General features: G+C 37.2%; 1 protein-coding gene across 4 annotated transcripts in view; it reads right to left on the reverse strand.

Moving 5' to 3' along the window:
- The window catches only part of OXR1 (oxidation resistance 1), a 447,991-nt gene that overhangs the window by 346,213 nt on the left and 78,059 nt on the right, over positions 1–23,719 (reverse strand). For all 4 annotated transcript variants that reach the window (XM_047724297.1, XM_047724293.1, XM_047724292.1 and 1 more), the window contains exon 2: positions 10,017–10,181. In XM_047724297.1, the coding sequence (XP_047580253.1) occupies positions 10,017–10,039 (23 nt within the window). In that variant the 5' untranslated portion in view covers positions 10,040–10,181. The remainder of the gene's footprint in view (positions 1–10,016; positions 10,182–23,719) is intronic.

Raw genomic sequence — 23,719 nt, forward strand, 5'->3', positions numbered from 1 at the left:
CCACACACAAACAACCAGTATAGAGGAGATACTTCATTGATTAATGTACTTTTATGTTTATATATTGGAATTAGCCTTAAAGTTTATGATGGTGAGAGATTTAAAAATATATGTGAACTATAAGTTGGATAATGGATAATATATTTTCAATTTCCACAATTTATAAAAACGTTCACTGATCTCTATAACTCCTTAACATAATATAGAATATTTCTATTGATAAAATATCCTTTATATCATGTCCCTAATTATTCAGATGTACCAGATTTGTTGAATCTTTTTAAATGGATGATAATGAGACACAGGCTATATTCATGAAAAAGGTTTTTCATTTACTTATTTCTTTCATTATTACAGTGTATTACATTACATTCTTCCCTACATTACATTCATCTGCTGAGTGTTTACATTAAGAATACAGTATGAATTGTTTTCATAAAATTTGAAGATCACAGAGAACTCCTTTCGAAATAGAAATAAGATCAAGAAATAAGATCAACATACAATTCTTGCCATTACTAAATTTCACTAAATTTACATTTTAGATAAATTTTCTCCTATAAAATGGTCAGTGAGGGCAAAGTTTCCTATCACATTTAGAATATAATCCTGTCTTTCTAATGATCTACATGTCCCCCTCTACCTCTACAAGCTCAGGTCCTGGCATTTCCCTTCTACTGGCTCTTTCTATCAAACCAGCTTCCTTGGTGTTTTCTCAAACACAGCAGGTACATTTCAGTCTCAGAGCCTTTGTCCTTCCTGTTTTTCTGCCTGAAATGGTTTTCCGCTGAGACTTGTATTTTATTTCCTCTCTGCTTAAATGTCACCCTGCTCGAGAAGCTTTCCTTGGCCACTTGCCCACTCCCCACCATCACTCTTTTTATTCTGCTGGGTTATTCTTCAAAATATTTATCACTCTCTGATATTACAAAACATATTTGCTTATCTGTTTATATCTATCTGTCTTCAGCCCTAGAATGTTAAGCTTAATGAAAGGAGGGACTTCCATTGCATTCATCATTCTATCCTATCCACGGCATTGCAAACTACACATTGTAGGCACTGAAAAGTGCGTGTTGAATGAAGACAGGAATGAATATAAATGCAAGAAAACATTTTCTAATTTACATAAAAATGTACTGCTAGTCTAGATAAAACTAAACTATACTACTCCACCTCTCTAACTGCATAGGAATTACATTTAAAGTCCTATAAAACTTATAACAAACCTATTCTTTAAAAAAAGAACATAGGGTGCCTGGGTGGCTCAGTGGGTTAAGCCGCTGCCTTCGGCTCAGGTCATGATCTCAGGGTCCTGGGATCGAGTCCCGCATCGGGCTCTCTGCTCAGCAGGGAGCCTGCTTCCCTCTCTCTCTCTCTCTCTCTCTGTCTGCCTCTCTGTCTACTTGTGATCTCTCTCTGTCAAATAAATAAATAAAATCTTAAAAAATAAATAAAGAAAGAAAGAAAGAAAGAAAGAACATAAAACCAAGTATAAACAAATACATAACCCTTTTAGTGACCACCCAATTGAGCTGAAAAATTCGTTTCCTTAATTATACGGCAATATTTTTAAAATCAAGGTAAACTCTCTTCACAATCTTAAAAACAAATAAAAAATAAAATCCAATAAGCAAACAAAAAAAGATAACGGGGGGATATATACCAGGATGAAATGGTCCCTGAAAATTTTATGCACCAACAGCAAATGATGTTTAAGATTACAAATTTAATTTTGATCATGCTGAAAATATCATACCTTAGTCTATGTAACTTTTAATAATTAGAATTATCTTGTAGACCATTCACTGGCCTTTATCTTAATTACTCAAGTCCAAAAAGGGCTAATGTTTAGTAACTCTAGACTTTAAGGGTTGAAATGAACTGCCCAGGTTTATGTTAAATCTTCTACAGTCTAAGGAAATACTGCTTTAAGTATTTATTATAGTTCTTCCATGAGAAAGTATATTATAATTCCCCTGAGAATGATGAAAAGACGCATTTCAAAGCATGTTTATAGACCTGGATGACATTCAAAAGGAAAATTATACGGCCCATCATCAATCCCTGAAGAGCACTTGACTTTGGTGTTTATACATTTTTCCAATATGGACTGTGAATTAGTGATCATCAATCACCTGTTTCTAATGACTTGTGACCAGTGGCAAGCTTGGGAAGGAGGGCTGGTCAAGGTTACAGGTGTAGGCTCTGGTCACAGAAGAGAGTAGAACTAACTGGTCTCTGTGGGAATTGAACCTGCAAACCCAAATTCATTAACTCTACAAGAAAACAGACTCCTCTAAGCTGACCAAAATTTACCGATTTTCTTCAAAATGTGATTTGTGTCTAGTTGGCACAAATGTTTAAGAACAAAAATAAAATATTCTGTCTTACTAATTATCTGATTATTCAAGGAGAAATAATTTGAGGTTGCTACGTGGAGAAAAATATCCAGAAGGTTTCCTATAAATGTTTAATTTTTAAAAAGCTGTTACTAAGGGCACATAGCTCAAAGCCAGATATGATCAAGGATGCTAAAAATATAATGTGTTTACTTCAAGTGTCAAGCCCAAATCAAAATAGGATTAATTGTGTTAATAATGAAGGGATTTCTATTTGAAAAGGCATATTACGACTACAAAGACGTACTGAAATTTTTCAGAATCTGGTAAACTGACTTTCATCCAAATCACCACACTTAAAGTATTATGTGATTTTGAAGACATGTTTTTATTCCTCTTGAATTTTCATTTTTGGCTCTTTTATTCTCTCCCCTTCTTCTCCTAAGTCATCTGCTCTTCATATTCTCCTATACTCAATTACTCTTCTGTGTTCTGGATCTGCTCCTTTACCAGCTGAATATCCCCTCACACGAGGATTCTTAAATTTTAGGCTTGCAAACCCACTCTCTCTTTCCAGCACCTTAACATAACAGTCATTCATTCAACATGCACTTACATTCTGGGAAACACATTATTTCGCCACCTAAGTTCTTCTTATCACTCAGAAAATCTCGTCTTTCGGTTAGAAACACTAGCTTTATATTTATACTTATGTCTAAACTTCTCTCTCTCACTCTCTCCCCATAACAGGCTGTTGACAATTCTGCCTTTTACCCTTTACTACACAACACAGGGTAAAAAAATTTCCCTTTGCAATCTCTCTACTTATCCACATTTCTCCCCACTGTGAGTTCTGAGCCCTTCAGAAAGAGATAATTCAAGCCTCTACCTCCTCTGACACTGCAAACATTGCCCCTGAGAGCCTGCCACTTAACAGTGTAAATAGGAAAAGTACTTTGCAGAATCATAGTTAAAGCAACCTTTGAGAAAAGATTCTGACTTTTCCCCTGTCTTTGGTATAAACAGACTGCTTCTGTCTCTCCAGAATCTGGTTTTTCCTCCTAAATACTGGTGCCGAAGAATGGTATAGGGGGATTCACTTTTTCTTTTATTCACTAAAGAACTTAAATAAAAATATTATAATGTGAATATTCTGACAAAGGGAAGTATCTACACTTCTAATTTTGCATCTTTCTCATTTCTAGAGTTCTAACACACTATTACTTTTGGATAAAGAAGATAAGTCAAATTAGTTTTCCCCCCCATTAGCATTTCTGTAATTGCCAGCATTCACAATAATATTTTATACTATAATTATATTTAATAGAGATCATTTACCTCTACTAAATTTAGACAATATATCAATAACTTACATAACTCAGACTTTACTATATTTCCAATCTATGGACATCCATGATGGAATGAATGATTTGTTGACTTTTAATAAAATTTATTAATCAGCTGTAAGTAAATACTTCCTTGATTAGCACATCTTCAGTATTTATAAGGAACTAACTCTGGTAAAATAGCTAGTGTACAAGACAGGTCCTTTCCTAAAGTAAAAAAAGAGATGAGTTGATAAGACACTTTCTCAGAAACATGTATTTTCTCCCTAGCCTTGATGTCTGCAATCCAGAGAGCTACAAAATAAGGCCTCACCAGGGACTCTGAATGACAGTACCTTGTGACCCACCAGTAGTTAGTAATTTTCCTCACAAGAGAAATACTTAAAATAATAAAAAGTGAAAATTAGAAAAGGTATAATCTAAATGAGTGAAATAAATAATGCTACTCCCACAGTATGACCCAGCCTTTACACAGGATTCTGTTGCTTCAGATCCATCAGAGAGAGGAGCACGGACATTACACAGTGACAATGGAAGATGGGAAAATATCATCCATGGCTTGAGTTCAGTTTGGCAAAACTTTGTGAGTATAAGTAGAAAAGAATATGTCTCAGCATTTATAACTGTGGCTTTCTACGTATAGTAAGATTTTGGTCTTTTTTTTTTTTTTTGTAACTGCTGCTTTACATTTTTCTATAGTGTTTGACTCTTCATAATTAGCCATATTCCTTTATTTTTAGAAGTAAATACAAAAGACATATTTGTACTCCTGAATAACAAACCATTTTTTCCCTTATAGGAGAAACAAATATCCACTTTGTTTCCCCCAATATCCTGGACATACCTTTTACTTATTTTTATACATTTCTTTTAGAGATTAATTTGTTTGTTTTAGAGAGAGGGAGAGAGCATGGGGGAAGGGGCAGAGGGAAAGAGAGAATCCTGAAGCAGACTTCCCGCTGAGCGTGGAGCCTGACGCAGGGCTTGATCCCACCACCCCGAGATCATGACCCGAGTCAAAACCACAAGTCGACAGCTCAACAGACTGAGCCGCTGAAGTACCCCACCCTGAAAGTACCTTTTAGAGCACTTACTACATTAAGTCAGTTATTTGATTACTTAGTCTTCTTGGCTAAGAGATGAGTTCCTATAAGAAGAGTCATTACTTCCCATTAAGTCAGCATCCCTGTAGTGAGCCCAGAACACAGCATATTACAGACGCTCAATAGATTGTGACTGGTTACTTGGCCTCTTACTTTCATTCATCCAGTGTCTTCTTTTTCCCTGGTTCTAGTTCAATTACCCTCTCCTCTCTCAGGTGCCAGTGTTTAAGACACGGTGAACAAAAGCTGAAATGCGCACAGGCAACACAATGAAAATGATTTGGTGTCAAGAAGATGGCATTTGACAAAACCAGTTAGGCCACCATTAGGATCACCCTCCGAACACTGGTTGACAGATGTACGGTAACGCTAGTAAATGCGAGCTGGGGGTGCACAGGGCCGGGGGAGGAGAAAGTACTTGACTTAGTACTTAGTGGGTGCTCACCCACTCCCTTCATACTCTACCCTCAATACTATTCCAATGCCTGACAGGGTTCCCAGGTCCAGATACTCACTTCCTTCCAAGAGAAGCCCCAGGATATCTATAATTGAGGAAATTAAGGGAAGCATTCTAGTTGGAAATGGGAACAAGGGCACTCACCGTGAAGCCACACACACAGCAAGGGCATTGCTTTACCAGATAGTGTTCGTTTCATATGGGTAGCTTGGTGGTTAGGGGTACCAACTGGCTGCCTGCATCTATTGCCTAACTCTGCCACTTAGTGGCTGTGTCGTATCGGGCAACTTCCTACTGAAGTCTGTGTGTCTAAATTCTCCACTTGTGGAAATGTGAATAGCAACACTATGTTGCTAATAAAGTTGTGTGGAGTATGGTAAGTATGTTAATAACCACAAAGTGTCTAAAAAAGTGTCTGTACAAAGTAAATGCCACATAAATGTTCACTCTTGGTAATATTTACTTAGCTTTCATGTCAGAAAAATTGAATCTTTTCAAACATTATATATATGCACATAAACATTATATATACATGCATTATGTATATTACATATAATCTTATCAAAATATTAAAACACAGGTTGAAGATGGTCATCAGGGAAGAAGCACTAAAAGTCCTTTCACATACCCCTTGGTATGATACCATTTCCCTCTTTGTGCTAGAGAAATAGCACTCTCTTTCAAGTCTCTCTGCTTCCTCATGTCTCCTGCTAATTACCTCTGCTACCAGCAACAATTTCTTTCCCTCAGATCATAGCTTGGAATCTGTCACCTGTTCACAGATGTCTGCAATGATTCTGCACATCCGTTGGTCTCTATCTCAACCAAAGTCAATTCAATCATTGCCTCCATCTGGTAATTATTTACTGAACAGGAAGATTCATGAACAATCTGCTGTATGTTACCATGTGATTCTTTTTTTTTTTTTTTTTTCTTTTTCTCTTAAAGATTTTATTTATTTGTCAGAGAGAGAGGAGAGCGAGCGAGCACAGGCAGACAGAATGTCAGGCAGAGGCAGAGGGAGAAGCAGGCTCCCCGCCAAACAAGGAGCCCGATGTGGGACTCGATCCCAGGACGCTGGGATCATGACCTGAGCCGAAGGCAGCGGCTTAACCAACTGAGCCACCCAGGCGTCCCACCATGTGATTCTTATAATCAATTCTTACCAGTCTCCTTACCTGATTCACAATGCAGTTTCCTAGAAATTTGGACATGTCCTAGATTGTATTTCTTTTTGAGATTCACTATGATTATTTCACTTTTTTTTTTCAAATACCATACCCATAACTACTAGAGCAAGGAAGTTTCTTTTAATATGTAAAAAAAAAAAGATAATTTTCCTATACTAGGTATTTAAAAGCTGGGAGAATTGCTTGCATAATTGTTAACATGAATTTCTAAATTCTTCAGTTGCATGTAGGGCCCCCTTTCCAGTAAGCCTCAGAGTCAACTTTTTAAAATCAACACATGAATATGGTTAGATATATACAATGTCATAGTAAGTAGACCAAACGGTTCAGAGTCAAGTGGGTTTTGACAATAAACTCTGCTAACATTAATGAGAGAGCCAAACAGAGGGGAGTCTGGCAAAAGCGGAACTCAAAAAACTCACAGAGATAAAGACTGACAGGGTTACTCTAATTCCCAGATATGAAGAAGCTGCCCTGGGAAACAGATGGGAGCGTCTGGCAGATACATCCTTACCGACAGACAGATCCCGCCAGGTGTACCCTGTCCCTATCTGGATTCCCTTAAACACTGGAAGCATGGAACGCTCCCTGCAATGATTATGTGACCATCAGCCAGTCCTCCAACTCAGGGTCCCACGGAGTTTTCCACAACAGTTACAGAATGCACTGCTGGGGCCAAATCAAGCATTTCATGCAGTTAAAAGTTACATCTCTTATTTTAAAACAATAATCTGTCAAACCAGTTTCTTTTCCAATGTCGATATTTTCATGTCTTAGTTTCTTTTTTTTTTATTTTTAAAAGATTTTATTTATTTATTTCACAGAGAGAGATCACAAGTAGGCAGAGAGGCAGGCAGAGAGAGAGATAGAGGAGTAAGCAGGGTCTCCGCTGAGCAGAGAGCCCGATGCGGGACTCGATCCCAGGACCCTGAGATCATGACCTGAGCTGAAGGCAGCGGCTTAACCCACTGAGCCACCCAGGCGTCCCTTATGTCTTAGTTTCTGAATTTCAAAACAGAGAGCCAGACCCTGGACTATAATAATTTCACCAAATTAATGTCACTATGGCCAAACTCCACACTGTTGTATAATGCAGTAAGACTGGTAAAAGAAATTAAGAGCTCTCTGCATGGAAATCTAATGGGGAATGTCAGTTGTAGCCAGAATTAAGGATACAACTGGATGAATTATTTCTGTAAAATTTGTACCTGCGAGATTGAAAGAATTCTAACAAATTTCAGGTATATGAATTCTGTAAGCATCAAAAAAAATTTTTAGAATGAAAGTATTAATCTGCCTTTGAATTACCTATTTTACATTTTTTCACCCATCTGCACAGCATCAATATATAGAATAGCTACTAAATTCTAAGTGCTGTGCTAGACAACTGGGCTGGGACCACAACACACAATCTCTTTTAGTGGAGTTCACTGTGTTTTGAATGGTCCTAACATCCCATTGAAAGGATGGCCTTTGACCGAACTATTGTATCACATCCAGTCAGATGTTAACTGAGATATATACCACCGACAGGTTCAAATGTTTGCCCTGTCCTGATTCTGGGAGCCAGGCCACCCACACCGTCTTGAGATATGACAATCATACCTGCGTTTTAATTTCCTCCACCCTCACCTGCTTCTTGTTTGTCTCTTCTCCCCATTCTCCTCCTCCTCATTCTCCTTCCTGTCTCCCCCCTTCATCTTCTTCTTTCTTCTTTGGCATGCAGCCCACTTTCAAAGATTCATCTCCAACACATGCATTTGCCAGGGGTATAGTTTCTTTAAATAAATGTGTTTTTAATATCTTCCAGGGGTTTGGGGGCACCTGGATGGCTCAGCTGGTTAAACATCTGTCTTTGGCTCAGGTCATGATCTTGGGATTCTGGGATCAAGTCCCATGTTGGGCTCCCTGCTCATTGGGAAGTCTGCTTCTTCCTCTCCCTCTGCTCTTCCCCACCCCATCCCCTGCTTGTGCTCTCTCTCTCTCTCTCAAATAAATAAATAAAATCTTTTTTAAAAAAGTATCTTCCAAGGGGAGCCTGGTCGGCTCAGTCAGTTGAGCATCTGCCTTCAGCTCAGGTCATGATCCCAGGGTTCTGGGATGGAGCCCCACATTAGGCTCCCTGCTCAGCAGGAAGCCTGCTTCTCTCCCAACCCCTGCTCATGCTTGATCTCTCTCTGGGTTTGAAGGGGTTCACATATTCTACGGAATTCTTTTTCTTATTTTATTTTATTTATTTTTTTTTTAAAAGATTTTATTTATTTATCTGACAGAGAGAAATCACAAGTAGGCAGAGAGGCAGGCAGAGAGAGAGGAGGAAGCAGGCTCCCTGCTGACCAGAGAGCCCGACGCGGGGCTCGATCCCAGGACCCTGAGATCATGACCTGAGCCGAAGGCAGCAGCTTAACCCACTGAGCCACCCAGGCGCCCCACTTTTTCTTATTTTAATGGTGATTTTATTTTAATAATATGTTTTACAGTAATAATTCATAACTTACTTTTTTTCGTTTATTTTTACAGAATATATTTTAGCTTCTTTAATTCATTTTTTTTTCTTTTTTCAAATTGAGATCTTTTGCACCCAGTGGGAATCCAAGGATATATATTTTAGAGAATCCATAAAAACTGGGTCCTTTGGAAACACTATTCTACATCTAATCACATGGTTTTACCGTTTGCCCTAAAGAAATTTCTTACTTAACTAAAAATAAATAGATGGAGCTAAGTGGCAGAAACCAGTCTCTCAAGCTATCTAGATTTCCAGCACAAACCAAAGACAAGGATGGGATAGGCTCCAATGAAAATGGGCAAGACTACCAGGTCTTTCTTATATTTACATATTTATATATTTATATTTGTATATTTACATACATTCAGCTCTTTATATTTATTAAAAAAAATCCAAAGTCCTAAAAAATGGCTTCCAATTCATCCCCACTAGTATTGCTCTTGGTTGCCATAGAAAAGTTGTTAATTATATGCCAAAAAAATCTTCATACTTCTTATTATAAATTACAAATAGCATTTAAACATGAACTGGAAGTCAAAGATTATTCAGAATGTCAGCTATTTAAAGATATGAGTCTACAAGGGAGTCTTCTCTTCCATATTAGACTTCTGTTCAGTATAGTCTGGGTAGATCTGCTGAAAGAGGAAGTCTAAAGAAAAGTACTGATGAGAAAATACCCATCCAATCCTTACAGCTTCCCTTACAACCTGTTATTCCTGTAGCTGGGATTATAACAGTAGCTAGGACCACTGAATGAGTGTTTAATTCCTACTTATCTCTCCAGTAGGATGTCTGGAAAGAAAGGCATAGGATGTCACCTTTCATCCTATGAAATTATGGATTCATAAAAGGCTTGAACCCTTTCCAGAGTGCCCCGATACCACAGTGCTGAAAGAGCTAAAGTTTAAATTCTAGATAGCTTTCCTTACCTTAATCCAGGACACCAATTTCTGGAAACCAGACTTTTAAAGTTCTTTTTCTGCTCCAGTTCTGATAGTACAACTTTCGCACAAAATATGGCTTGAGGATATGCATGCATTTGGATTAGGTTAGAAGGCGATTCACTTACCACGATAAATTAGATACAGACATTGCAGCAATTTGTGGAGGAGTCTTGTGGAGAAGTCTTCTCTAGGTTTCAGAACAGGGAATGAGTAGGTTGAGTAGACAAGACCACTGGGAATCAGAATTTTAGCTTTGTTGCTGGAATGATGCACTTACAGTCTGAAATAACCTATAAAGAAAAGAAATAAAATGATATCTATAGAACGCAGTCTACATGACTTTTTATAAATATATTTCATCCAGGTCAATAGTTTGGTCATGGTATAAGACATATAAAAATATATTTTTCTTAAAATATAAGACATATTATAAACCAAAGATAAAATTAAATCAACCATATGATAAGCTGAATGCTTTACCTTTAAAATAAGTTTAAAGAGCAATACAATGTTCATCCCCTGAAGCACAGAATACAGGGAAAGAACAGAATGTGTTTTTAGATGCACCAAATTTTTTCTCCATATGGCCAATCAGTTGTGCTCTAAGTTAGTTTTATATACTTATGCTAAAAAGATCAAAACAAAGATCCTAATTGGCCATAGTATGCATTTTTAAAAAAAGCTCCTTGGCACAAATTAGTACCATGTCCAAAGCTGTAACAAAAAAATCATTCACTACTACTTCTGAGCAAAGCAAATTTACATTGAGTAACATGCGGAGGAAAGCCAGTATGTATTTACCTAACCTTTTCACATAGATTTTATAAGCATCGACTCTGTACTGTGTCCCATGATCTTGAACCAATTTTTTTTTATTAACATATAATGTATTATTAGCCCCAGGGGTACAGGTCTATGAATCACTGGGTTTACACTTCACAGCACTCACCATAGCACATACCTTCCCCAACGTCCATAACCCCACCACCCTCTCCCTACCCGCCTCCCCCCGGTAACCCTCAGTTTGTTTTGTGAGATTGAGTCTCTTATGGTTTGTCTCCCTCCCAATCCCATCTTGTTTCATTTATTCCTTTCCTACCCCCCAAACCCCCCACGTTGCCTCTTACCTTCCTCATATCAGGGAGATCATATAATTGTCTTTCTCTGAATGACTTATTTCACTAAACATAATACCCTCTAGTTCCATCCAAGTTGTCGCAAATGGCAAGATTTCATTTCTTTTGATAGCTGCATAGTATTCCTATATAAATATATATATATTCCTATATAAATATAGTATTCCTATATAAACATATACACACACACACACACACCCCACATCTTCTTTATCCATTCATCTGTTGATGGAATTCTAGGTTCTTTCTGTAGTTTTGCTATTGTGGACATTGCTGCTATAAACATTCGGGTGGACGTGTCCCTTCGATCACTACATTTGGATCTTTAGGGTAAATACCCAGTACTGCGATTGCTGGGTCATAGGGTAGCTCTATTTTCAACTTTTTGAGGAACCTCTATGCTGTTTTCCAGATTGGCTGCACCAGTTTGCATTCCCACCAACAGTGTCCCCTTTCTCCACATCCTCGCCAGTATCTGCCATTCCCTGACTTGTTAATTTAAGCCATTCTGACTGGTGTGAGGTAGTATCTCATTGTGGTTTTTTTTATTTGTATTTCCCTGCTGCTGAGTGATGTGGAGCACTTTTTCATGTGCCTGTTGGCCATCTGGATGTCTTCTTTGCAAAAATGTCTGTTCATGTCCTCTGCCCATTTCTTGATTGGATTATTTGTTCTTTGGGTGTTGAGTTTGATAAGTTCTTTATAGATTTTGGATACTAGCCCTTTATCAGATATGTTGTTTGCCAATATCTTTTCCCATTCTGTCAGTTGTCTTTTTGTTTTGTTAACTGTTTCCTTTGCTGTGCAGAAGCTTTTGATCTTAATGAAGTCCCAATAGTTCATTTTTGCCCTAGCTTCCCTTGCCTTTGGCGATGGTTGAACCCAAATTTTTGTAGGGTACAATTAATTCCATGATACTGTATTAGGAACTTTAGTTCCAGTCATTAACCATTAACCCATTACTGTTCAATTAAATATTTATTGAGGATATACTACGTGCACATACACTATCCCAGGTAGAGTTCAGGGGTAAGGATCAATGATATATAAATAAGACATGTTTCTGCCTTCAAAGAATGTTTTATGTAAGAAAGATGATTATAATAAAATGGAATAAGTTTTCTAATAGATGTTTATACGGAGTATATAGGAGCAAAAAGACGAGCTTTCACCCCAGTCCCAGGGATTTGGAAGGACTTCTCTCTCTTTTTTTTTTTTTTTAAGATTTTATTTATTTGACAGAGGGAGAGATCACAAGTAGGCCGAGAGGCAGGCAGAGAGAGAGAGGGGGAGAAGCAGGCTCCCTACTGAGCAGAGAGCCAATGCAATGCGGGGCTCAATCCCAGGACCCTGAGATCATGACCTGAGCCTAAGGCAGACGCTTAACCCACTGAGCCACGCAGGCACCCCTGGTAGGATTTCTAAAGAAGATAATGGACCAAACTACTAACGTTAGGTTTGGCTGCAAGTTTCAAAACAAACAAACAAAAAATAAAAAAACAATCCAAACTCAGAGTGGCTTAGAAAAGACAGTTTGTTTCTCTCTCCTATAAACAAATCCTGAGTCTTAAGAAGTCCAAGGAAGATACAGCAATTCTATAAACACATGAGATGGAGACTTCCTTCTTGTCATTTTACCATTCTTGACATGTGGTTCCCCTACATGTTCCAAGTGGCTGCTGAGCTTGAGAATGTCTGTTCCAGTTAGCAAGAAGAGGAAAGAAAAGGATGCTTTCTGAAATTTACACATGGCATTTCTGCTTGTACTTCATGGGACAGAGCTTAGTAACTTGGCCACTTTTATTCTACTGGAGACTGGGAAATGCAGTCACTATTCTAAGCAGCCACAAACCATGGTACCTATTAGAAACCAGGGATAAACGTGGGTATTGGGAGAAAATTAGCATTGTCTGCCATTGTGTTTGTGACTTGGTGACCTTTACCCACGATATTTTATGATTCTGTACCTACTGCAAAGTGACAAACATAGGGCAGAGGTGAGGTGCCATCAGTCCGTGGTTTGTTGGTAATTTTACATATTTGATATATAATGTGTTAAACATCAAACTTCTTCAGTTTTCTTAAATCACTCATAGAATCAACAAAATATTTTGTGTGCCCTATTATTTACCAGACTCTAAGTATGAAGGGCACAAGACTAATAAAATATGGTCTTTGCACATAAAGAATTTACTTACATAGATGCTATCATGTAAAAAAAAAATAAAATGCACTCTGAAAATTGCTGAGTATATACAAGGGCATACGGGCAGCTACAAGGGAATAGAGAAAGAACCATAATTCTAATGGATTCTAATTTTAATAGACCCTGTCTGCCAGTTGAGTAAGCAGCTGTAAAATCGGTATCCTAAAGAGTCTCCTTGCATTCCCGAAGAGGTTTTCAAGTCCATTCTGCCCTTGTTAAAGCATACGGACTTCCATCTATTAAGGACAGAGGGATTCCAAATTCTGCTCCGAAAATTGGTAACTTCTAACTCTCAAAATCTGTTATTACCTGATTCTTATCAAGGGTTAAATTACCAAAAATGGAAAAAAAAAAAGTATGTGCTATTGTCTGATATAATTCATTCTAGATAATCTTAATTCTTAATTCTATCTTTAGAGAGATGTGTATCTGGATATTATTATTTTAATATGTAACCAAATTACCTTTACTGAGTTATACTTTGGGGCTTTTCCAAGAGTTTGCATTGAAGGATGTCAATAAAGATAATAATAAATAAGCAAGCGAAATCCAGGCCTGTGAAATCAGCTATAAGGTTTAGTGGGCTATTTACTGACATAAAAATGTTGCCCTTATGAGCACTCAAAGCAAAAACGTGCCAAGTTTCAACACTAAGAAAACTATTATTCTAAAATTCTGACTTGCTTTAATCCTATGCGGACATTAAGTTTATTTCTTTGCTTTAACTTATGAGAAGCTCTGCAAAAATCTGTCACATTTCTTCAAGAACTATTCAGGGCTTCAAGGTTTGCATTTTTATCCTAACTTTTTTTTCCCATTTCTGGCAACTTTAATTTTTAATATGTTTTTGATAAACACACATACATATACAAACATAGGCACATACAGACATACATGTGTGTAAATACATAGAAAATCCTCCCTAAGTCTTTTTTAGGGTGAGAAGGATATAATTAAAGACAACAATTCCAGATTTGCCTGCTTCTGCAGAATGTAGGAATAACATGTGAAGAAATTTGATCTCAGGATCTTTGATCAAACCATATGAAACCATTGTTTTTGTAGGTCAAAATGGCCAAATATTATCAACGTATACGGTGCAACTTAATATAACTGAAGGGTGGACCAAGACAGCCTAATAGTGTTGCCTTCACCCTGACTCAACTTTACATAGACTTCTTCCTGACTCTAGACCCTGACCTCTCTTTTCTTAAGAGTGTTTACTATAGAAAATTTGCAATTATAAATTCTTGCTCTGCCCCTTTGAGATAAGAATCTATCCATTTCTTGCCAGTTATACAACCCCAGTAATGTCTTTCTCAAGGACTGGAGAGCCATCCATTGGAAATGTAATCATCAAAGAAGATTGTGTTCTACCTCCCAGTCTCTGTGGGAAGATAGGTGTCTAACTTCTTAAGTACCAATTAGCAAACACAGATGGCCTGAACCCATTGAGCAACCTCCTCCTAATACCCTCCAGTACTTTTCAACTAGCTGACTCTTAGCACTTTAAAACCCTCCTGTCTTCCGTTTCAGCAGAATTGAGATCAGTCACTGTCCCCTATTCCAAAAGTCTTGAATTAAGTTTCCCTTGCCTGTTGAATGTCGCCCGGTTTAATTTTTCTTTGGGAAGGTTTTTAGTTTTTTGTTTTTTAAATTCCTTGAAGTTCAGGAAAATCTCCTAAGAAGCTGGCAATGTTGTTAAAAAGTACAGTTTTTTCTCAATGCCTTTTACCTATAATAACTACCAACTTGGATTTTTAAAAGTTTATGTTAAATGTGAATTTATAAAACAAAATATTAGAAAACTGCATTTTTTTCTGATGGTACACCTAGGTGCTTATAAGAAAAAAATACATGAACATAAAAAAATTCATATGGCTATTCATAATGATTACAATAATCACTCTGGGATTCATTTGGAATTAAATCATCTTTTATTTTTATTTGCATCCTATAACTATCTAATTTATTTCTTCAAGGATACATACCCACAAGGCAGTCAATTAAGTTTACACAATTTTGTAACACAAAAAAGACAATGATGTGATGCTTTCAAAGGCCTTGGAAAAATGACTCATTTCTTATCAATGAAACCTTTCCAAAGAAAACATCTTTAGGATCTTCAGAAAAGGTTAAATTTTCTGTACATTTTGATGATTCACAATCTTTTTGTCCAAATAAGGATTTATTCATTAATTTGAGAGCAAGAAGAGAGAGCATGAGGAGAAAGGGGAGAGGGAGAGAGAATCTCAAGCAGACTCCATGCTGAGTGTGGAGCCTGACTTAGGGCTCCATCCCAGGACCCTGAGATCACGATCTGATCCAAAACCAAGAGTCAAATGCTTACTTGAGGTACCCGGGGGTCCCCATGATTCACAATTTATGCAAATCTCAACATACTTCTCCACACTTAAGTATGAATTTATAGTTTTAAAGCAAAATTCTAACATTACTAATAGCCTCCACTATCATAAAAAGAATGTTTTTCACATTAGGGAAAACTTTTTAAAATAAATGGATTGATTTGACTCTGTCTGAATGCCCAGCCATGATTGTAAGTTATAAGCATAGGCACAACTGTTCTCTTGAGGTCACTCCTTTAGCACAATGTTAAGGAAAATAGTATGTCAATTTAATACAAGATCCTCATTTGACATATTCATTAAAAGTGACTAACTTGAGACACCTGGGTGGCTCAGTTGGTTAAGCGTCTGACCCTTGATCTCAACTCAGATCTTGATCTCAGGACTTTGAGTTCAAGGCCCGAGTTGGGCTCCATACCCAGTGTGGAGCCTGCAAGAAAGAAAGAAAAAAAGAAAGAGGGAGGCAGGGTGGGAGGGAGGAGGAATGAAGGAAGGAAGGAAGGAAGAAAAGAAAAAAAAAGTGAATAACCCTTGAACACAACAATGAATTATTGAGATTATATTTTACCAAAGTAATTATTTTTAATCATTTTATCCATGAATAAGATTCGGGGCTTCAAACTGAATTGAAAGGAATACCACATTCTAATATGTTTGTTTTTCCGTAATCACCTTGCCATTTAGTTATATAACATGAGAGAACTTCGAAAGGTGATTTTAGTAATAAGTAAAAAATGAATTTTCACAACCTAGTCCAATGACTACATAAAAGATTTTGTAACTTTACAATGTTAAAATTTCATGAAGATTGGGTTAAATAACCTGCCATATGATAACTGTATGTTTTGTTCTACTTCATACTTAAGACAGTAAATCTATTAAAAAATTACATGGAAGAAGAATGAAAATGATTAAAGGTTCTGAGCATAAGCACTATTGAGTGTCCATAAGTGAAGCGCCTTGCTTTGCCTAGAAAAAAAGAGTGCTTAGAATCCAAAAGTGATACTATTTATTACAGAATAATTTCAAAACGGGTAAGACCAATGGTCCATTGGATTTTGTTTAATTCCACTAAAGGCATTGTAAGAGATAATGGGCATAAAGTGAAGAATAAAATGCTTCAAGTAGAGAACAAACTTTTTATGCTAAAGATTCAAAATAAATGTTAGAAAAATGAATAATCAAGAAAAAAGTAGAATATGTTGAATTTTTCAGGGTGGTTTCCTTATTATCATCATATCAGAGTCCTCTTCCTTGCTTTCTGGTTTCCCTATGGACTAATACCAGTATTTCCCAACTTAGCCTCCCTACTCTAGTTGAGCTTGCTTGCTCAAATACTCATTCCTGTGTCCTGACTAGACTACAAAGTTCTGATTCTTCTCTGTGGCCTGGTGTTTTCTTTCTTCTTTAATTGCAACTATCCAAATTCGTCAAGGATCAATACAAGCCCCACAAATCCTAGGAATTCTTGCCTCATAGTTTCAGGTTTCTCTGATAGCCCCTCTTTCTGAACTTATATCCAATTTAGTAATTAAAATACAGTAAAATATGTACATAATTTTTATGTATATTATTTTTACTTGCTTCAATAAACTCTAAGTTTAAAAGGTCAAAAATAGTTTTTTATGCTCAAACTCCAAAGCATCTAGAGAAGTTCCAAGTACTCTCCACCTATGAATGAACTAGTGGACAAAAGTGCAGTATTTTAGCAGCAATATGACTTGAAGGACTGAAAAATAATGGTTTGAATACGAACTTTTCTTCTTATAGTCTCATACTGGTATTATGAATTTCAGGACCTCCAGAGATTTGGAAGAATGTAAGTCAATCACTGGGGAAAGATACTCTTTTTCTTGGAAAAATTCTGGTTAAATATATGGACAAATCCTTAAAATAAAAATAAACAAGAAAACCAAACTAAGAGTTTGCCTTTTCCCTTTATCTTATAGATGTTTCTCTAGAGATAATATTTTTAAAAATAAGAGGGTTCTAACTTGAATTTTTATAATTTATATTATTGTGTTAATTTTAAAATAATAAATTTGGGCATACAGATCAAAATCAAAAGGATATATAATGAAGATAAACAGTTCTCCCTCTTCTGTCCTCTGTCCCAGCCATCCAGCCAGACCCTCTTTACAACTGTTTCGACCAGTATCTTTATCCTCATAGAGATATTCTCTGGATGTCTATCTATACCAAACTATTCCTAGCTATCAATTCATCTCCCCATCTATTCATCTACTTAGTTTTCACAAAATGATGAAATTATACACATTTTCTCTAGCACCTGGTATTTTCACATACATGCATAACCATAAGCCCACATACAGTATTTCCCTACAAATCCACACACAGAGGTGCCTCATTACCTCTAAGAGTTGTAAACAATTTCACTGAATGAATTTACCCTAATTTATTAGGCCATCTCACAATAAAGGAGATTTAGTTTGCTTCTGATATTTGCAATTACATGCAAGCCTGCAGTGTATATCCTTATATATCTGAAACAATGTAAATGCATGTTTGTGGATAAATGCCTGGGAAGTAAAACTTCTGGGTCAAGTCTACGCATATTTTTAATTTTAAAGAAACTGGCAGATTGCCTTTCATAGACGGTGTACCAGTTTACATTCCTACAAGCAACATATAAGCTTAATTGTTCTGGCATTACTGCTTTCTAGAGTACCAATAAGCCAGGCAGATTTTATAAATGTAGTTCCTGAAGTGTATTCAATATCCCAAGCCAGAAATACTATTCCACACATCCAAGTAGGCACTAAGCCTGGTTTTTCTACCTCTGGGATATCTTTAGAATATGTTCACTTTTCTCCATTCATACCACCGGTGTCTACTCATATCTGCGTAATAACAATGACCTAATAAGTAGTCCCACTTCGTTTAGTTCTCAACCAAAATGTTTTTCTGCAGCACACTACAGGTTGGGGGCTCCTTGTGTGATGCAGTGATTTTCTAGCTAAGAGCAGCAGAACAGAGAGACAAGGATAGTGACATTAGGAAAACCTGGGCTTGCTTTCCAGCTACGCCTCTTGCCAACTTCTGGCCTCAGGAAAATTAAGTACATTCCCTTGCTTGTTTCTACACTTGCTCTTAGCCAATTCTTTATTTTTTTTTAATAGAAATGTTAATCATACTTACAAGGAAGGTCAAAATGAAAATTTAAAAAAAAATGCATGGAAGGACTTCATATTGCCTGGAGCATAGGAAGAGTTCAAAAAGTGATAATGCTGGGGCTCCTGGGTGGCTCAGTCAGTTAGGCGTCTGCCTTTGGCTCAGGTCATGATCCTAGGATCCTGGAATCAAATCTCATATTGGGCTCCTTGCTCAGCGAGGAGCCTGCTTCTCCCTCTCCCTCTTCCTGCCACTCCCCCTGCTTGTGCTCTCTCTGTCAAATAAATAAATAAAATCTTACAAAAAATAATGCCAATGATGATGAGAATAACAAAGAAGGAGGAGGAGACTGTGATGATAATAAATTTGCCCCAGTCTCCATAAATTGCTCTATTTGCCCTCACATTAAAGCCCCAATTCTTTGAGATGGTTTATAAGACTCGAGATAATTTAACACCAGCTTCCCTTCCCACCTTCCTCTCTCATGGAAGCCCCACCACCCTTTCTCAACCCCACCCTCCACAAGCCACTCTATTTCAGCTAAGTGGTCTTGGATTTTCCTGACTCCACCGTGTCTCTCTAGCTTACAGGCCATCCCATTCACATGCTAGTCCCACTGCACGTTATTATACACATACACTTTTCCCCCTCTGCTGGCTAACCATTACAACTCAACATAGACAGTGTTTTGTCCAAACTTTCCTAGTCTTTGGTAGGTGTAGCCCCCACGCTCTCTTATAACACCTTGCTCTGAATGCATGAAGATGTTTAAAAACAGTGGTTTAATTCTTTAATGCAGGTATTTCCCTCTAAATTGCAAGTTCCTTGAAGATGGACAGAAAATCTGAATAGCAAACCCAAGGCCTAGCCTAATACTTGGGACAAAGAAGGTATTCAATGTTTGCTGAAAAACAAAGAATAAATATCTGATATCAAGAAATGTAAAATTCTAGATTGCTGAACTAAAAGCAGTGTTCCCTTTTCCTTCTAAATTATAAAAATATTATTTCTATATTTTTATCATATTTATGGGTTCCAAACTTCTAAATGTTGTTACTTTTTAAAAATAATTATTAAAATATTTTTTGAAACTTATATATTAATTACAGAATATTAATTGTGGAAACTTGGTAGAAGTCATTCCATTTTGCTAATGTTTTGCTACTCAATTTTGCCCAGAATATAATTTAGTCGTAAAATACATAAACTAACATCTTTGTTTGGATATGCAAAATAGGACCAAACAATCAGCAATCATCACACAGACTTTCTAATAGGATATAGACGTGTTTCTCTAGAACAATGGAGTGGTTAAGGTCAGCATGGATGTAGACCAAAAAGAGTGTAAGTTCCTCCCACACTATTTTTACACACTATTGATACCTAGCCTGAAAATACAGTCTTTGCAGAGGTTTGAGAAATCCCACATATTAAAACTTCAGATCAGCACAGATGGTAACCCTGGAGACAAGCTAATGCAAAGCTTTATGTATCCTTTCACTGCAGAGCAGCTGTCATTTTACTTATATTAAAGCCATTTCATGGGAGGTATTAGTATTCAATTGAGCATGTCAGTAATTGGTCTAAAAGCATTTATCACAGAGACATGGCTATATTTATGATTATCCTAAGTACCCACTTCAGAAATATCCTCTATGTTCAACTTACAGAAAGTATTTGCCATAGCCAGGGAAATAAAGGCTTCTGGACGTTACAGTAATTCTTAAATAAATTATCATGCTCAACAAAGGTCACCTTAAAGCAGTTTGGGATTATTATCTTCAGAATAATTGATTATACCAAATATTATTAAAATTCTCTGAGAATAAAATCATTTTATTTTTATATAAACTACAAAGATACCTTTTCTACCCATGATGTTGAGGTTTGATTTCAATGTCTCTTGAATGGTGATATAATCATAAGCTTCTATGTGGCCTCTGTCTTCCATCTCTCCCTCTTCCTGGTCTTCCTCCCCCCTATTCCTGATTCTGTACAACCTTTCCTTGTCTCCACTATGACTTTAAATTAGTACTTTTCTTATTTCTCCCCTTCACTAACCAACTCCACAAACCGTTCCTCTGCACCCACCATCTCTCCCTTTTCACCACCCACTTATGCTTGCTGGTTTTATTTCTGATCTGCTGGTTTAATATCCTGATCACCAGTCAGCTGGCCCATATGTAACCACTAATTCCTCTGTCAGACTCCACTCCCTGTCCACTTGTTCTGGACACTCCTTCTTTGACTTCCAGGATGCTGAAGCAGCTAGGCTCCCCTCACCCTCTCTGCTCTTCACGGGTCCATCACCTTCTTCCCATTTCCTTTATGTGGATATTCACCAAAGTTCTGCCTAACTTAGATTTCCTCAGCAGATAATTCACAGATTTCTATGTACCTCATCCTTTTTCCTGACTTCCAGAATCATCATTCCTAATTATTTATTAAACAGTTGCCAAATTATGTGTTTGTTTTTGGTTTTTTTTTGCTCAGTAATATCTCTTTAAGTCATTGTCTCCTTTTACCCCCTAATACTACCACCCAGGTTCAAGCCCTTACAGTCTTCTGTTTTGACCAGCTTTTTTTTTTTCAGATTTTTAAAGCATCTAAAAATAATTAATTAAGGTATATTTTAAAATCTTAAGAGTGGACTAATAACCAAAATCCTAACTGGAAAAAGAGTTTTTAAAGGAGATTATGCTGAGTGAAATAAGTCAAGCTGAGAAAGTCAATTATCATATGGTTTCGCTTACTTGTGGAACATAAGGAATAACACGGAGGATATTAGGAGAAGGAAGGGAAAAGTGAAGGGCGGAGGGAATCAGAGTGGGAGACAAAAGATGAGAGACTGCAGATTCTGAGAAACAAACTGAGGGTTTTAGTGGGGAGAGGGATCGGAGGATGGGTAAGCCCGGTGGTGGGTATTAAGGAAGGCACGTATTGCAAGGAGCACGTGCAATGAATCTTGAGACACTACATCAAAAACTAATGATGTACTGTATGGTGACTAACAGAACATAATAAAAAAATTAAAAATAAAGAGAATTTAAAAAAAAAAGAAACAATTTTGAAAATTAAACAAAAAAAGCTCTTTAGTTCATTTTTTTCCTATGGACGAGTTCTCTTTTTTTAATTGGAGTATAGTTGACACCAATGTTACATTGGTTTCAGGGATACAGCACAGTGATTGGACAGCTCTGAACTTGACCCTAAACTCACCACCAGCTGTCACCATCCAGTGCTCTTACAATATCGCTGACTATATTCCCTATGAAGCTCTGTCTTTCGTCTTTGGGCAGCTTAAAATATTAAGCATTTGGGGGTGACTGAGTGGCTCATTTGGTTACCCTCCGACTTTTTTATTTCAGTGCAGGCCATGATCTCAGTGTCATGATCTTACAGTTGTGAGATCAAAACTTACAAAATGTGACCGGCTCCATGCTGGGTGTGGCGCCTGCTTAAGATTCTCTCTCTCCTTCCCTCTGACCCAGATGCCCGACCACCCAGCCCTTGCACATGCACACACAAGCTCTCACTCGCTCTCTTTCTCCCTAAAAACATGAGATCTTTAGTGTTGATAAGCAGCATGCTGATGTTTGGAAAATAAGCATTCCTACTCCCGAGCACTAGCGTCCTCTGGTACACAGTTTACAAATCACTGGCTGGAAATGGCTGCCCTGGCCCTAAAACTTGTCTCTGACCCCTCGTCCATATCAAAAATTAATTTTATCAAGGCAAAGCACTTATAGATGCAAACTCCTTCTTTAGAAATAGAAGTAGTCATTCCAAATGAACAGCCAGTCATTCCACATAGATTTTACGCTTGGGATCCTCTTCCATATGGTCTAGCCTATATTTTCTGGCTTGTCTAAATTCAGGCTGGGTTACTACTGTGCAGTGAATTTGTTTCCACCCTCTGCTGAAGGTCTAGCACAGCGCTCTTACCTTGGAACTAGTCAAACATATTAAATTGAATTCTCAGTGCAAAACTCAAAGTTTTCAGGTATGCATTATTGTGCTGAAGGGTAGCACTAAATAAATGAGGCTTTTAAAAAGTATGATATATCTAAACTGCCTGGTGTTTTTAAGAATTTACAACAAATTTTGATGAGTCACTAAAGGTTCAGTCCCATGTGCAAAGCCCAGTGGAAAGCATTGCCAAAACTTGGTTTAATTAAAAACAGAAAGAAACAAAGCAGCAGATTGGTTTTCTTTCCCCCTAAATAAATGTTTCAAATTTAAAAAAATATATCTTAGGTACACTTAATGAATCTTTCTGTAATCTCAAAACATAAGCACTTATGCATTCAGAAGTAACTTGGGAGAAGTGGGGAAAGCCAGCCAGGGACGCAATGCATTTTAGGAATGTAATTTATACTTACTGCTGCTGCTTTTCTGAAGGCTTTTCAGGCACTGCTTCAAGGCCCTTCGCCATTCAGCCGGAGTCACCCTGTTTATCCTCATCTCAATTATCCCACCCTTCCTGCCTCTGAAGCCCTGGCCATATGTGCACCTGCTTCCTCCTCCAATAAACTAAACCCTTCCGTGCCTGTTTGCTCAGAATGAACACACTGATCAGTATGTTCAAACTTCCAGCAATGTCTGTCCCTTACCTTCCAGAAAACATACTTGTCCTGAAGAGTCCAGCTCAAATATCAACATCCCACCCTTTAAAATTAGGTAGAATTGTGTGTCCCCTTCAGATTTGTATCTTTTTTTATGATATACATATTTCTACTGCACTATTTATCATATATGTCACTACTGTTATGGCTTATTATCTGGTAGGTTAAGTAGGTTAGTAGGTTAGTATTATATTAAATTAGGTAACTACTTAAAAAAATAGTCATTTACTTAAGAAACATGGAATTTGAAGTTTCTGGCCATAACGGTAGTAGAGTACCCTTGTGTTATAACAAATGGACAGATAAACAGAGAGAGGACAGAGTAATATTTACTATTTATTTGTAGGTAATATTTTAGAACAA

This window comes from Lutra lutra, chromosome 4, assembly GCF_902655055.1.
Source record: "Lutra lutra chromosome 4, mLutLut1.2, whole genome shotgun sequence".
Taxonomy (NCBI): domain Eukaryota; kingdom Metazoa; phylum Chordata; class Mammalia; order Carnivora; family Mustelidae; genus Lutra; species Lutra lutra.